General features: G+C 42.7%; 1 protein-coding gene across 2 annotated transcripts in view; it reads left to right on the top strand.

The window, feature by feature from the left end:
- The first annotated feature begins 1,397 nt into the window (after nucleotides 1–1,397).
- The window catches only part of LOC103770065 (plastin-3), a 22,651-nt gene continuing 8,469 nt past the window's right edge, over nucleotides 1,398–15,579 (top strand). For both annotated transcript variants that reach the window (XM_008937313.1, XM_008937312.1), the window contains exons 1-6: nucleotides 1,398–1,482; nucleotides 8,964–9,127; nucleotides 11,488–11,617; nucleotides 12,081–12,213; nucleotides 13,491–13,572; nucleotides 14,448–14,613. In XM_008937313.1, coding sequence (XP_008935561.1) covers nucleotides 1,416–1,482; nucleotides 8,964–9,127; nucleotides 11,488–11,617; nucleotides 12,081–12,213; nucleotides 13,491–13,572; nucleotides 14,448–14,613 — 742 coding nt within the window. In that variant the 5' untranslated portion in view covers nucleotides 1,398–1,415. The remainder of the gene's footprint in view (nucleotides 1,483–8,963; nucleotides 9,128–11,487; nucleotides 11,618–12,080; nucleotides 12,214–13,490; nucleotides 13,573–14,447; nucleotides 14,614–15,579) is intronic.

Raw genomic sequence — 15,579 nt, 5'->3', positions numbered from 1 at the left:
AATATTTACAGCTACAGGCAAACTTGTGTTCTTAAGCTAACAAGTGCTTTTGAAGGCAGCTGGAAGCCTCAGACAAAGAGGCTTGCAAATCAGAGCATGGGCATTTGTGAAACTGAGCCTCTTGTCACTCAGCAGTGAGCCAGCCTGTTTGGGATCCTGCCTTCTGACAGTCTGGAAAGCTGAATTTAACCCTCATGCCTTTGCTTACTGAGGTGGCAGCTGTGTCTGTTCCCATAGGCAGAGGAAGAACCTTTTGTTGCTCAACTTACAGTGACTGCAGCTAGCAAAGTGGGAGCTGGAAAATCTAGGGATGCAAATATAATTTGAAGTCACACTGAGCCTGCCCAGATCCCCATTTTAAAGATGCTGGGCGAGAGCTAGCATGTGTGTTAGGATGTCCTTATTGATGCCTGCCTTTTTGCTCCTGCACAGGGATTGCCCTGTTTGCCTTGTTCTATCAATTGCAGATCTCTCTTGGTCATGTTGGCCAAAGTCCCAACAGGGGATCTGATGCTGCTGTAATGAATGCCAGGGGAAGGGAGTGTGGGCAGGTGATGGCCTTTTCCCATCCTTATGATGAAACCTCCTGCCCAGGCTGGCTGGGTGACATCTTGTCAGTGCTTGGAAAGGAGGATTACAGCAGGTGGGTGTAGGAACTGTATGTTTAAGAAACTCTGTTTCTTAAACAACAAGCAGATCTGACCAAAGCAGAGTTTCTGCATACTTGGGCTTTGAGCGTGGCTGGTGCCTGCTGTTCTGCACTTGCTTGCAGTGTTTCTGCTGTGCTTTGCTGAGGGAAGTGGAGGGGGTCAGTGGCAGTACAAACAGCCTGTTGCTTACAGAGTTTATTGACTCTGGGGAAGCAGGCAGGTGATTATTCAAACAGTTTTCTTGTAGAAAAGCAAACTATTTCCTTTTTGCAAACAGTATCAGGTATACTGCTTTGTGCAGAAAGACCTTTCTCAGTTACCGTTCAAACTTTGTGGGTTTGGTAGCTGTGTGCTGTCAGGGGGCAGGCAGGCAGAGCAATCAGGATCACTTGCATTAATATTTTAACGCTGGATTCTGATTTTGAAGTTGTGGAAAATCTCTGAAGATGTGAGCTTTTCTGACTTACAGAACACACCAGTAGGAGGTACTTTAATGTGTGCAGAGCAGCATAGCCCATTAAATAAATACACAGAGCTAAATATTAACAAGGCTAATGGGATTTTTGACTTGTTAAGGAGTGCATTTCCCATCTTCCGAGTTTCACACATCTGTTTTCTTAGTGGAAAGATAAATGTGGCTTTGAGAACTGTAGTGACCTTGGTACTGATTGTTGCTATATTGCTCTTTAAAATTGCGTGTGTTTGAATGCAGCATGGTTTCACACAATGTCCTTTTTCTTTTTAGTTACTCCTTAAATTCATGAGATGGCCAACACCATGCAAATCTCCAAAGATGAGCTGGAGGAGCTCAAAGAGGCCTTTGGCAAAGTTGGTAAGTCATGCTGAGAAAAGGGCACCTTGCTCCTGTCTGCTGTATGTTTGAAATGGCTTTATCCTACCCCTGTGAGCAGTGGTGCCAGCAGGGTGTGGGCAGTCTGCTGCTCTTGTGATCAAGGAGTCCCTTGGCAGCCTTGTTGCTTCTGGCTTGCCACTTATAGCCGAGGAGCATAAAGGAAGGGACAAGGGCAGCCTGGCTGTCAGTAAGCACTGGCAGACAACCTTGCCCTGTTGCTCCAGGGTGGGCTTTGTTGGTTCCTGATGGTAGAAGAAATATCCAAACACGTATTGCATTACTTTGGCCCAGGCAGCAGTTAAAGGCTTACACACTGTTTGGTACAGATGATGTTAGTTTTGGCAGATTGGCTGAGCTGTGTAGGTAGTAAAAGTAGGTGCAATGTTTCTGGTTTGTGCAGATGCGTTTGAGACGCTGCGTGTGGTAAGCTTGTAGGCAAAACCTAATTACTATCTGTCTACCTGGCCATTATGGAGCAGCTTGTGGTGTTAATAAAATGCTTTGTGGCTGCAGTGCATGTGCCTCTGGTGGCTCTGTTTCCTTTGGTTCTCACCTCCCTAACAGCCTGCGATGCTCAAGGGGTTGCACAGCCCAGGCTGCTCTATCTGCCTTCCAGCTTTCCTCCTGTGCTGGCATTGCAGAACTGCTGGAAGGTTGTTTCAAGAAGCTGAAATGGGCAAAAAAATGACATCATGGAGAACATGGTCTTCTGCTGTTTTAGTTTCCTGATATGGCTTGCTGGAGAATCAGAGGAAAGCCAGGGAGGGGTGGGATGGGAGCTGGACTGCAGCAGCATGGGCTGAGGTCAGTGTGTGCAGCTGGGGAACCACACCCGGGACTGGCACTGGCTGGGAGCGAGTTGCACAAGTAAGTGATCAGAGCCAGCATTTCTTTTTCCTAACTGGACATGGGCATCACTTGAGCACTGGTTATAAATACAAATTGGTAGATTCCTAGCATCTGTATGGGGTAAACTGCCCTCTAAAGCAGGGTAGCTCTCAAAACTCACTCCAAGTTTGCAATCTGTGGAGAGAAATATGAATTTCAAAGACAACTGATTCTCATGGAGCAGGATGCGACGTTGATACTTGAAACAAGTTGCATTTTAGGCCATTCCCTCACCTGTCTCACTCTTCCAGCAGGTAGGAGTGAGCTGCTCCGGAGTGATATGAGTGACCATCATGCTTCTTGTTGTCTTGTGCCTGAGTGCAAACCTTAATAAGGCTGGGATGCAGGCAGACTGTTCTGTCCTTGATTAAAATTAGAGTTATCAGCCTCGCTGGAATGTGATGGCTTTTCATCATTAGTGTGGGGAAAAATTATTGAGATTAGGTTGGCTGTTTATCTTTGCACTGAAAATGCAGAAAAACCCAAGTCAAATATGGGTTTGCTTTAGGAAACCAGTTCACCCTCGTCAGGAGGTGGGCCCCTGCTTGGTTTTAAATTATAAGAGCAGTGTCAAAACTTAGGTATTATTGAGGAATGTTATAATCAGCCTGGACATACTCAGAAGTGAGATGGGATCTGTTTGTCCTTTTCAGCTGCTTTTTATTTTGTGTGCTTTAGGCATGGTACCAGCCCACAGGTATTGCTGTGGGACATACCTGTCAGGAGTGTCTTTAATGCTCTCATTGCTTTTATTCTTGCATAAAGGAGCCATATTTGCCCTGGGATATAAAACTGGTCACTAATTGACTTTCACTAGGAACTTGTAATGCCATCTCTAGTGAATGTGCAGAAAAGCTGGACTAAGGCTGATAGTTAGAATGAAACCTTTCTTTCATCTCGCAGCTATCTGGATGACTTGGAACACAGCTAAGAAGCCTGGTTATAGCAAAGCTCAACTAGCTAGCTTCTAGGATGTCGTAAAAGAGATGTGGGGAGGAGGAACCATCTCGAGGGGCTGTTTCTGCTCACCAAGATTTGCCCTTCTCCAGTGTGTGTCTGCATGGACTTCCTGGGGCCGTGCTTTAACTCTAGCATGGGGCAAGTTGCTTCTCTGGATCTAGTTGATGCGACTTTAAAGGTCTGTGTTTGGCCAGCTTTCCTGTGTGTAGCTGGACTAGATTGAGACTGTGGTGATACTGGAAGGAAATGAGGTGTGTTAATGTGTACTCTGTCACCACTTGCCTTCCATGCCACTTGCAGGTATCCCCTCTCTCCCATGCAACTGATGTGCTGTTTTCTGACCAAAAGCTAAAGCCAAGAGTCCCACAAACTACCTGCTCCTTACTAGAAGCAGTCCATTGCAGAGAAACCATGGTTTAAGTTTAACAGTAAAGTCAGCTACAGCTTAGACAAGCAGCTCCCAGCATCCTACAATTGGGTATTTGTATTGGAAGTGATCCAAGTGGTAAGCAGCAGTGTGGAAAAAAAGCATTTTTAACATATGAAGAAAGTTTAGCAGAGCATAAGAGCTTTGAATGACCTACAGGTCAGTGGAAGAAGAGCAGGGTGCTCCAAATCTCAGCTGATCTCTGTATTTGTTCTTTAGAGCAGGTATGTGTACATATGTACTTGGCTGAACAGTGGACCTTCATAGGGGAGGCATGGCAGAACAAAATCTGCAAACTAGCTCCATTTATTTGTCTTTCTCCGTGCTTCCAGTAGCAGAGATAAGCATCTTTTCTGGAAACACAAGGTCCTTAAAAATCATAACCAAGCTGAACATTTTGTTCACTGCTGCAAGGTGGTAAAACAATGCCCTGAAATGTTAAGCTTAAGGCAAATAGGGATCTGTGATCCTGCTAGAATATGTCCTGCTAAGCATATATCCTTAAAAGGAAACATGTGGTTACTTTCCCCTTTTGCATCCTGTTATTTAAGCTATTTTAAGTACTTGTCAGGAGGAAGCTAGGAAGCTGAGCCAGAACTTGAAGCAGCTTTTGGATTTTGTTTATTGTGGCTTTGCTGCGCCACCTGCATATGGGCAGAAGATCGTACATCACAGCAGTGACCTTTCCCAGGTTTAGTACCCTGGCATGCATGCATCTTTCAGTAGAAATGGGAAACTTTAGATGTGCTGTAGTTTCCTTTCCATCAGGCAGATTATAATTAATCCAGGCTATAGCCTGTCTGTTAAAACAATTTTGCTTTCTTCCATTAGTAATTCTGGGCCATATGCCGAAGGATTTCGTTTGGGATTGCTTCTATTTTGACAGCCTCTTCAGCTGTTGAATACTATTTCAGATTGTATTAAGAGAAGCATTTCAGTCCACCTTTCATCTGAAGTCTAGCCCTGTTGCAGGGCATCCAGCAAGGCACCATAAGTTGTGCCTGCAGTTAATGCTGGAAATAATTATGGAACTTACTGGTGCTGCAGAGGTGACCACTCTTGTTTTAGTGCTGCTGCTTTGTACATTTGACTGTGATGCCAGAGCAGAAACAGAGACAGTGTGAAGGGAAGCAGCTGCGTTGTGGGGGTCTCGGGCCTATCTGTCATGTTCACAGGGCTAAAGGCATTTTGACATGGTAAGAGAAGAATGTGTCCACCACATATTCCATCACATAGTTCATCGATAGTTACAGTTACTTGAGTCTGCTACCAAGCCAAAATCACGGGCTGGTACATCCACCAGGCTTTAACACTTAAATCTGCCTTTCTGTGACCAAGAAACTAAAACTTGAAATGAGAGCATCTTTATTGCAAAATGAGAAACTTGGTGTGGGGGTCTTGCAGTTTAACTAATAGATCTGTCTTGCTCATAAATTCCACTCCCAAAGTATTTGGGTTATAGATGTTCTTTTAATCTTTTCCTCATACTACAGCAGAGTAACAGGTGGATATTTGGGATGTTAAGAGTTGGAGGAATTCAGGTCCTGAGACTCAAGGGGTTTGTGTGAGTTGCAGTGCATCACTCAACAGTGTGTCCCTCACACTTGATGACGTGCTGCCTGAGCGTAGCGCAGGTGCTGAGAGCCGCTGGCCAGCAGCCTCTCCTGATGGGCAGCATCTTCCCTGGCACCGTGCTCCTAAGTCACAGCCACTCACGTGTAAGTGTATTTCAGGTTGCTCTTTAAGTGGCAGAGCTGCAAATTTTTTATTTTTTTTTCAGTGAGAAGAGGTAAATAATTTTTGAACTAGACACACCGGGAGAACTGGGAAGATGCTGCTTTGCGGGGGTGAACAGAATCCTCAAAACAGGCAGAAGTTGACTCAGACTGCAGTAATTTCCTGATATTTGCCCTTCAGCCAGGTTTGGTGTTTCCAGGCTGAGACTGAGGTCTGCTAAGCAGGTGTGGATGGACCAGACAATGGCCTGGGCTTGACTACTCACTTACATTTCAATCAGTGTTTTGAAGTTATGGTTTCTGTTCTGCAAGCAAATGAATATAAATATAAGGCTGGGGATTAATTCCTTGAACTACTCTGTACCCTTAAAAGATACGCAGAGTTTCATATGTACAACTGAGACCTAAACATGTTTAAGCATCCTTTTTCCTCGAGTGTGTTACGGATGGGGACTTTTGCACTTGGTTCCCTGCTGTCTTACCCAACACACTTCTGCCTCATGAAGTGCCATATTTTGTATTTTTCCCTTTCACTTCTGAATACCTCAGACTTGGCACATGCACGCCTGGTTCAGAAGCACTTCTGAATGGTTGATATAAACGTGTTAAGAGGAAAACCTTTACCAAATCCAAATCACAGTCACCCCCCATGTCCTATCAAGGATTTTGAACTCTTATTTTTCTCCATCTTTTGCCTACTACCGTTTGAGTAGAGGTAAAACTTAAAGGTTTAGGTGGTGGATTGATTGAAAGAAGTGATGAGCAGGTGTTTCTGGGTTTACCCACAGTGTAGCAAAAGGTTGTGACCACTTCAGTGAAGCACAGACTAAAGCAATGAGTGTTAGCTATAGGCATACTGAGGGTGAAAGCAAGGGTTTATTTTGGGTTCAGAGGCCCTGGAGATTAGAAAAGCCCTCCTTTTCTGTTGTGGTTTTTTTTTTTTTTTTTTTTCTCTCCACTGGCTGTGAGATAGGGAAAAGATGCATATTGTGGAGTTAGATTTAGTAATAAGAAAACTGTAACAGAAGGAGCTGTAATTTATCTAGAGGGGAAATAGTTTGCTGATGACATTTCAAGCTGGACTCTTTAATAAAGCTTGCCTTTGTAAGCTTATACTTTTTTGGAATAAAATTCTAAAATTGAAGGCCAGACAGCAGCCTGTTGCTATCATTAATCATTGTCCCAAACTACTTTATTTTGTCAGTATTATTGTAAACACTGACATTTCATAAGGTAGTTTAATGTATTTATTAACCCCCTGTAATTGATGCTCTTTAATTCCTGGGAGACCTGGGGACTGTGGTGTAGGAGGGGACTACAGGTTTGCTTTGTGTTACTTCGGATGTTTACCACTAATCCTCTGAATTTCACTTGCATGCTAAGTTATAAAAACAATTTTAAAATCCTGTATGGATCTGGAAGATTTGGAGGGTTGGAGAGGTGGTGCAGACACGCTGCTTGCTGGAACATTGCTGTGAAATAAAACTCAAAATGCACCACTGACACCTCATTAAAAGTAAATGGACTTCAAAAATTTGCTAAACACACCCTCCATCCCTGACACAATGGACTGTAGAGCTATCCTCATTGCTTTATTCTTGAAAATATCTTCCTTTAAACATAAATACTGACCCCAGTGACTATGGGGTGCGATTCTCTCTTGAACAAAACCAAATACTGGGGCGTTGTGCAGGCTGGGGAGCCAGCAGCAGCATGCAGTCTGAGGGTGTCTGGACAGCAGAAGCTGTTGCTTGAGTCAAATTTAACTCTACTGCCTTGGCAGCCAAATCCTCCTATGTGGGACATGTGCAGAACGGTGGCTGGGTGAAGCCAAACAGGACTGAGTGCCTTGCAGCATGGTGTGTTTTTGGCAGCTAGTGGTGGTGAGCTGCACTCAGCAGTGCACCATCATAGCTCCAGGAGCTCTGGAGGTGGGGGAGAAGGTAATACAGCTGTCTAAATGTAGAGACTGCTCTTGTTTAGCCTTAAAGAGCTTGGGTGATGTCTTCATTACAGGCACTGTGTTGACTTTGCAGAGCTTGTGGTTAAATGATGATCACAGGAGACTGTCACATCTCCACCTCCTTAGCACATCCAAGCATTTCCCCACCAGCAGGAGTAATCCAGAGTTGGTATCTCCCCACAGCCCCAGCCCTAAGGAGGAAATAGTAGATCAGGCACTGCATTAACTTCCCTGGGCCATCTGTATCACTTGCCTACGGCAAAGGGATTTTTACATCACTACTGAGCTGGTGACAGCACAACATGCCCTGAATCCCTGTCTCTCCAAACATGGTGGAGGATCATGCTTATATTTTGAGATGTGAATCTGGGCCATCTGAATGCTCTGGCTGCTTGTGGGCCTAACTCTACTGAGTTGTGGACCTAACAACACTGTTCATCCTGGTTAGCCTGAGGAAGGAGGCACCCAACCTGTGCCTGTCCGTGATGGTAGCAAAACCTCACTTGCCTGAAGAAAGGCTAGGGCTGCTGGATTTGCCCTGTGGTGTCAATGGATATGAAGACATTCCCAAAGGGGCTGGGATCTGTTTATGTGAAAAGCTCCACGCTGATGCTAGATTGTTGTTTTCTTTCTTGCCAAATCTACTACTTCCTAAAAGTAGGTGGTAACTTGTCACTAAGTGTGCAGTGCTGCTGTGGCTTGGTGGTTGACTGTCAATACAAATATCCTTGCAGAGTATTCTTGGGCAGTATTAAAATAGCTGGCCACAATTTTCTGCCAGCAATAAATGGTAACATCATTATCAACATGATAAAAAAACATAAATGCAGAGCTGACTCAGTGTTTTCAGTTCAGCAAGAAAGAAGTGCTGTGTTTCATTACTGTCTGTTTTTAACACGCAAAGCCAGCTGCAGTTAGATGTAAAAAGAAACACATTGGAGATCATTTATGAAAATGCAGATGCTCTGTTCTGAAACTTTTACACTGGATTTGGTCATGTGTGCCAAAAGCCATCCCAAATGGCTCTTGAAGCTGCAGTTGCCCAAAACTAGAGATCTCATGGCTTGCACTGAGACCCTCCTTGAGGATGCACTGTGTGTGTTTACCATGTGCCTGTGATTCCCAGTGTGTTCTTGGTGCTGTCCATTGAATAGTGTACTACCTGGGCTTGTTTGTTGTTTTTTGGTTTTTGGTTTTTTTTGGTGTGGTCATCCTGTGGTGTGTCTGTGCTCTGCATGGAACTTGCTTTCAGCAAAGATGAATGCTCTGCAGTATGGCCCCAAAACAGCTATGTTGTGATGGCCTACACTAGGACATTCCTCCTTACCTCTGTGTCTTGTAGATGTCCCCAGTGCACAGGTTGCTCTCCATAAAGCACTTGTGAACCTGGGGGCTGTGTTTCTGACCTGCTGTCTGCATACCCTTAGAGTACCTGTTGGGTACTGGCACATTTCTAAAACCTTCTGCTGTCCCGTCTCTTCCTCAGACCTCAACAGCAATGGGTTCATCTGTGACTACGAGTTGCACGAGCTCTTCAAGGAAGCCAACTTGCCTCTGCCTGGGTACAAAGTGAGAGAGATCATCCAGAAACTCATGATCGACAGTGACAAGAATAAAGATGGGAAGATTAGTTTTGAAGAGTTTGTCTATGTAAGTGTTATTTCTGAATTTCCAGCTGCCTAGGGGAGCCCTTTTAGACAAAACTTTGGGAAGGGGATAAAAGAAGTTGAACCTGGCTTCTCAGCCACTTAGCCTAATCCTAGTTTTCTCTCTACAAACACGTCGCTTCTGAGGACTTGCTATGTAAAAATCAGTTCTTTCTACAGACCTCTGCGTACGACTAGTCTTCTGTGCTGTCAGTGCCTTTAGATTTTCCTATATGAAAACTTGTTGAAGGCCAAAAGAACATTTCCACATGAGGTGGTGACAGCTGGAAAAAAGGCTTCCAGTTCTCCAAGCTTACAGTATTGACTGGAAGCTACTCAGTTTTTCCAGGCACATACATGAATGCTTGTTTTCCCAGTGAAGCAGTAAAATTTCCTTTCTCAATTTAATGGGACTACAGGTATTTGCTAAAGACTTGAGAGGGCATTTCAAGACACACTTGGAGATTAGTCCTAGATGCTGATCTAGGAAAATTTGAATGTGTTTGTTGCCTTAAAAGGGAAGAACAGGAGTAAGGAGATAGGAGTAGCTGGAGGATGAGTCTAACCTTCAGCCTTTTTCTGTAGAAACCAGTCAGAATTTTTTTTTTTTCTTAATTTTATTTTTACAAAAGCACAACACTTCTTCTGAGATACCGGTTCAATATACACCTCTTCATGCTTTTATTACTCTGATGACTGAATGCTGAAAGAGTAATAAAAGTATGTGCAGTACATTGAGGGAGCTGTTTTCATGTCAACTGTTTTTCTTGATGTTTCTTAATTTATCTTCACCTTCTGTTCCTTAATTGTTTTCAGACCCTCTGAACTTTTGAGTTCGGAGTCAACTAGTAAGTTGGAGTTTGTTTGCAGTTTGTGCACACTTGCATGCTGGGTGCATGTTTCAGCTGTTCGTTTGAGCTGGTCCGTAACTCTAACTTTGCATTAGGAAGGAAGAAATAAATCCCTCTGTTACATTTGAATGGTACCAATGGTTGAATAAACATGAAATGTCTTATGAGCAACTAAGTTATACAGTAGAAGCAAGTGTTTGTTGTAGGATTTTTGCAAACAGAACTTTTGCTGTTTACTGCTGCTCTGTTTTCTGCTGTGCTCTGAGCAGATTTGCTGGGGTTTAAGGTAGAAAGGATGACACGAAGTGGCCTGAAATTTGCGGCAATTGACTCAGTGGTACCTCAGCATTAAGCATGTATTTTTCAAAGAGGGTAAGCAATGCCAGTAACTAGTCTGGCAAATTTTAAAATAAATCCATCTGTATCAAAATCCTTATGTTTAAAACCTATCAGCCAGAAAACCCTAAACTTTTGGGCTCTTGAGTCTTCACTCACCTCTTCACTCAGATTACTGGAGTGAGCAAAATCTCTGTATTCCATCAGGAGACGGTTTAACTGTACTGCATCACTGTGACTTGCCACCTTCCCTGTGTTTAGGGGTTGGGGAAGGTAAGGTGTGCCACCCAGCAGGCTCACCCTGCTGTGACACATCTGCAACCAGGTGGGCATATCCTCTCCCCTCTTTTTAACAGAACCACTTTGTTGTTCTTCTTTACAGTGTTGTTTTGTTGCCTTTTTCTGGGTAGTTTAGAGAACCTGCATATGTTTCATTTGTGGTTGAAACTGATTTGGTTAAGTTTTGAGGGAGTTTCAATGGCTTGAAAGCCTACCATTTTTTTTTTTTTTTTTTTCCCCTACTCGTTGCTCAGTTCTGTAGTACTTCAGGGCCACTACTAGTAGCATACAACCTGAGCAAATGGCACCTGTTAGTCTTTCTGTGCTAAAACATCTCTTCTGCCCTCAAACATGAGGGTGTTTTGTCAGCTAGGCCAAGCCTGCTGTTGCAGGGGGGAGGGAATCCTTACCTGAAGTGCTCCTTGTTACACATTATTGCAGATATGACTGTTACACGCTTAAAGAGAATTGTTTCCTGGGTTGTGGATAAAGTCTTTTGTGTTAACTTAGTCACAGTCACGTAAGCATCTGGCTTATGCAGAAAAGTTAATGCACAACAGCTTTCTCAACTTTGGTCCTGCAGAAACTGCTGCATGTCTACCAGCTCTCAAACTGCAATGGTTTCACTGTTTTTTTTGTTGCCTTCTGGTCCCTTGAGATCTACTTGAAAAGGTAAATCCATGTGAGGTACTTTGATGCTTCTGTTTCAATAGGCATTGCAATATGTGTTTGAGAAAGTGGGATGACTGCCCACTGTCCATGTTAAATTTAATCTCACTACACCATTGCTGGGCCCTTCACGTTCGCTGATTTTACTACCAAGTTTGCTTTAAAGCCAAGAAGAAATAGCTTCTGTGGTCCTTTCATTTTACGAAGGCGAGTTTTTCTTGTCTAACAGATTTTCCAAGAAGTGAAGAGCAGCGATATCGCAAAAACATTCAGGAAAGCAATTAACAGGAAGGAAGGAATCTGCGCCATCGGGGGCACCTCGGAGCTCTCCAGCGAGGGGACGCAGCACTCCTACTCAGGTATTGCTCTGCCTTTCAGCTCCACTCTTGAGCGAGTGGGAGGTCATATGTCAAAAATAGTACATTTCTGCTGCCTTGCCATGTTCTCCAGTAGCTGAACCATCTCGTGTCAAGTGAGGGCAGGACAGAAGTAGAGGGTAATGCAAGATGAGCGGTGTGTAAATTAAATACATGCTTATTTGTTTCATTAACTCTGCATACCAATGAAGTCCTTGTGTCACACTTGAATATAATAAAGTTATTGAGCAATGATTAAATAACAGGAATATTCTGGTAATTAGAAGTGAAAGTCGTATTTATTTAAACTTAGTGTGACTGATAAAATAGTATATATTAGTATATATATAATAGTATATAATGATAGTGGGGCTTTTATTTCCCTGAGCTATTGTACGATTATTTTGGGAAAATCTTTACTATGTTATAAAAGAGTCTGTATTAAACTTACAATTGGTTATCTTAGAGGAAGAAAAATATGCCTTTGTAAACTGGATAAACAAAGCCCTGGAAAATGATCCTGACTGTAGGCACGTTATTCCAATGAACCCAAATACAGATGACCTGTTCAAAGCTGTTGGAGATGGGATTGTGCTATGGTAAGTCACGATGGCTCCTGAGTTTAAACAAACAAGCAAATCACCAAAATAGCTTCCCACAAGTGTAGTTAGGGGAATTTTTGTCCTCTTCTAGGCTGGGTTTTATGACTAGTGTGTGCATAATGTTTTGCACGTATGAAAAGGGGCTCAGTAAAAGGGCTGTTACTTTGTGATGCTTCAGCTCTAATGCCAAATCAGCAATCTGGTGTTTTTTGTTTAGGCTTGAGACTGAGTTTGATGAAGAGAAGAAGGTGCCTTGTAGGAGCAGAAGTTGTCCTAGTGCAAACTTGGCAAAATGCTAGGTAGCTTGAGGGAGGGTGGATGTGTTAAATAGCCCATTTTCTTGGATGTTTAGATGGACCTTTGTGGGAATGGTAGTAACCTAATGAATTAACTGAAAAAATGGATTTTCTGGGGACTGTATTAATTTTGATAATAGCTGGACAAAGTGAGTAAACTAATTTACTTTGCTGTGTGGGGAAAACAGAAGGCGTCAAGGGCTGCTAAACACCAGCTGACTTCTATGTATGGAGTTTCTTTTGGTTTTGTTTTGTTTTTTAAATGTAAGTGAATTAATATAGTGGAGAACTGGATCACTCTGGAATTTTGGTAAATATGTATCAGTATGCAAAAGATGTTTAGTAGGCTTCCCATTGCCTTTCATTTCTTTTCTTTTTTCTTTAGCCTGTGATTTGGTTTATTTTTTTTATTTCCCCAGTTTCAAATAGCTCAAGTCTTTAGGCAAAGGCTGAACTAGAGTAGGAAGTAGCTCATAATATAAAGCAAAAAATTGCCATGTTTTCTGTTGATTCATGTGCAACCCCCCAGCTGAGGTCTAAAGGTGTTTGTGCTTTTTTAGGGCAATTTTTCTTGCCAATAGTAGTGCACCTTTATAATAGGAGGAAGCACGTCTTTGTACTAGAATCTGCAGTGAATATCAACAGAGCAATGAGTATTCGCTAGTTCAGTGACTGCGGTGTGAATAATTCATGTGCTCTTTTTGCTCCAGCAGCTGAGATCAGGAGTGGCCAGTAATGTGTTTAAGGTTTCAGGCTTAGCTATTAGTTACAAATACATTCTTGACTGTGTAAATCAGAAGTGAATATTTACATTATCTTGACTAAAAGACAAACAAACAAACAAAAAAAACCAAAGAAACCACAAAACCAAATGGGCAACAGGAAATGTACTGTGGTGAGTATTGTAACAGTGCATTGAGTTTTGCTGAGATTAAATACTAAATGTTGTTCAATTATTATTGTTTTTTCTCCTACCAGCAAAATGATCAATCTTTCTGTTCCGGACACGATTGATGAAAGAGCAATTAATAAGAAGAAACTCACACCATTCATAATTCAGGTATAATCTGTTTCTGTATTCTTGCTGAAATACACATTCAGATAGAATTAATGAAAACAGCATGGTGGGTTGAGGCATTATTGTGGAACTCTGGAAAGACATCAGTTTTCTAAAGAGTGCATTTAATTATTAAACGTGTGCAGTATCAATCTTTCTGTTCCGGACACAATTGATGAAAGAGCAATTAATAAGAAGAAACTCACACCATTCATAATTCAGGTATAATCTGTTTCTGTATTCTTGCTGAAATACACATTCAGATAGAATTAATGAAAACAGCATGGTGGGTTGAGGCATTATTGTGGAACTCTGCAAAGACATCAGTTTTCTAATGTGTATTTAATTATTAAGTGTGTGCAGTTTTGTACTGCACATAGTTGACAGTGCTGTGGGTACAGTTCAAAAGACAAAAATGTGAACTTAATGAAAAAATGGGTAAAATGGTTGAAATGCTGTGCCCACCTGATATTGCTGTGGTGATTCTATACAGCACTGTCTTTTTAAAACAGTGTGATTATTGGCATTGGCTAACTGAATAATTTCATAGTGTTGAGGTGGTTTTTGCAGCATGCCTGTGTGTATAACGTAAAGCTTCTCTAGCCTTATTCTTCTTGATGCCACTAGATGCGACTAACTCAGAGGCTGAAACTAAATACCAGAGGCTGAAATTGAACCCTGGTGTCTAGTTCAGTTCTTATTGATTCAGCCTACTGCCACCACGGCTCCGTTAAAAATTCCTCCAGAGGGTGACTGGAATTGTTTCCTCTGAGCTGCTGCTGTTGGAACAAGGACGAGGCGGGAGTCTCCACTGTGCTGGGTGAAATGCAAAGCAGCATCTCCCCTGGCTGTGTCTCACTTGGCTCTGCTGTTCACAGGAGAATCTGAACCTGGCGTTGAATTCTGCATCTGCCATTGGGTGTCATGTTGTCAATATTGGTGCAGAGGACTTGAGGGAAGGGAAACCCCACCTGGTCCTTGGGCTTCTCTGGCAGATCATTAAGATTGGCTTGTTCGCCGACATCGAGCTCAGCCGAAATGAAGGTAGTTGAAACTAAGTGATTACTTCTAAAGTGTGAACACCATCTTGTGTGTGCTGTTTTCTCCAGTCCCATTGCTGCTTCTTCCCTCCCCTCCTCTCTGCTGAAAGGGGGGGGTACTCTTCCTTTGTCTTCCTTAAGGCATGTGCACTCCAGCCTGTTTATAGCTGTGAAGAAGGTTCAGGTATGTGGGTTGTGACATCCTGGTAACGTGTGTCAGGCTTGGAGAACTGACTGAACACGAGTCTCTAAGTTGAGTCTTGGCTCCAGCCTTGCAGTATGAGTGAGCATATTGGTTTGTGGTTGGTGCCTTGGGCTGGGCACACTCACCTGGTGTTTTTTTGGCCATAGATATGTAATGGTGTTGAGGGCTGGCAAAGCCTGCTTGCATTCTGTTAATTGTATCACCCTCCCCACCAAAAAAATAAAAAAATAAAAATAAAAAAAAAAAACCAAAAAAAAACCCCAAACAAACAAACAAACAAACAGGAAAGAAGAGAGGAGATCTTCAGCTCTTTGGGGAATGTATTTGTAATGACTTGGTTCTCCTGCAGTCCTCCTTGCTACTGTTAATGCTGTGGCTATGCACTCACTTCATTATTGGCTGTAGGAGAGCAGTGCTGCAGCTCTCTCTCTGTGCACACTTGATCCAGCACAAGAGCTTCCAAAATGTAAACTTTTCAAATAATTCAAAGAGCTCTGTTTTTCCTGCATGGGCTGTCAGAACACCCAGATGGATGGAGGAACTTCAGTGTCTTTTATTTAAACTTCTTAGTTTAAATAAAACTTTACTTGGAGAGTAAAAAAAAAAAAAGTAAAGTAAAACTTTACTGAGTTTACTTGGAGGCCTGTAGCTAGTGGTGTTCCCTGTGGGTCAGTACTGAGTCCATCCTTGTTCAATGCATTCATCAGTGACCTGGATGAAGGGACAGAGTGTATCCTCCACAGGTTTGCTGATGATACAAACCTG

Source organism: Merops nubicus, unplaced genomic scaffold (assembly GCF_000691845.1).
Source record: "Merops nubicus isolate BGI_N331 unplaced genomic scaffold, ASM69184v1 scaffold753, whole genome shotgun sequence".
In the NCBI taxonomy this organism is placed as follows: Eukaryota; Metazoa; Chordata; class Aves; order Coraciiformes; family Meropidae; genus Merops; species Merops nubicus.
Note: the sequence above shows the minus strand (reverse complement) of the source record. Positions and strands in the feature narration are given on the sequence as shown.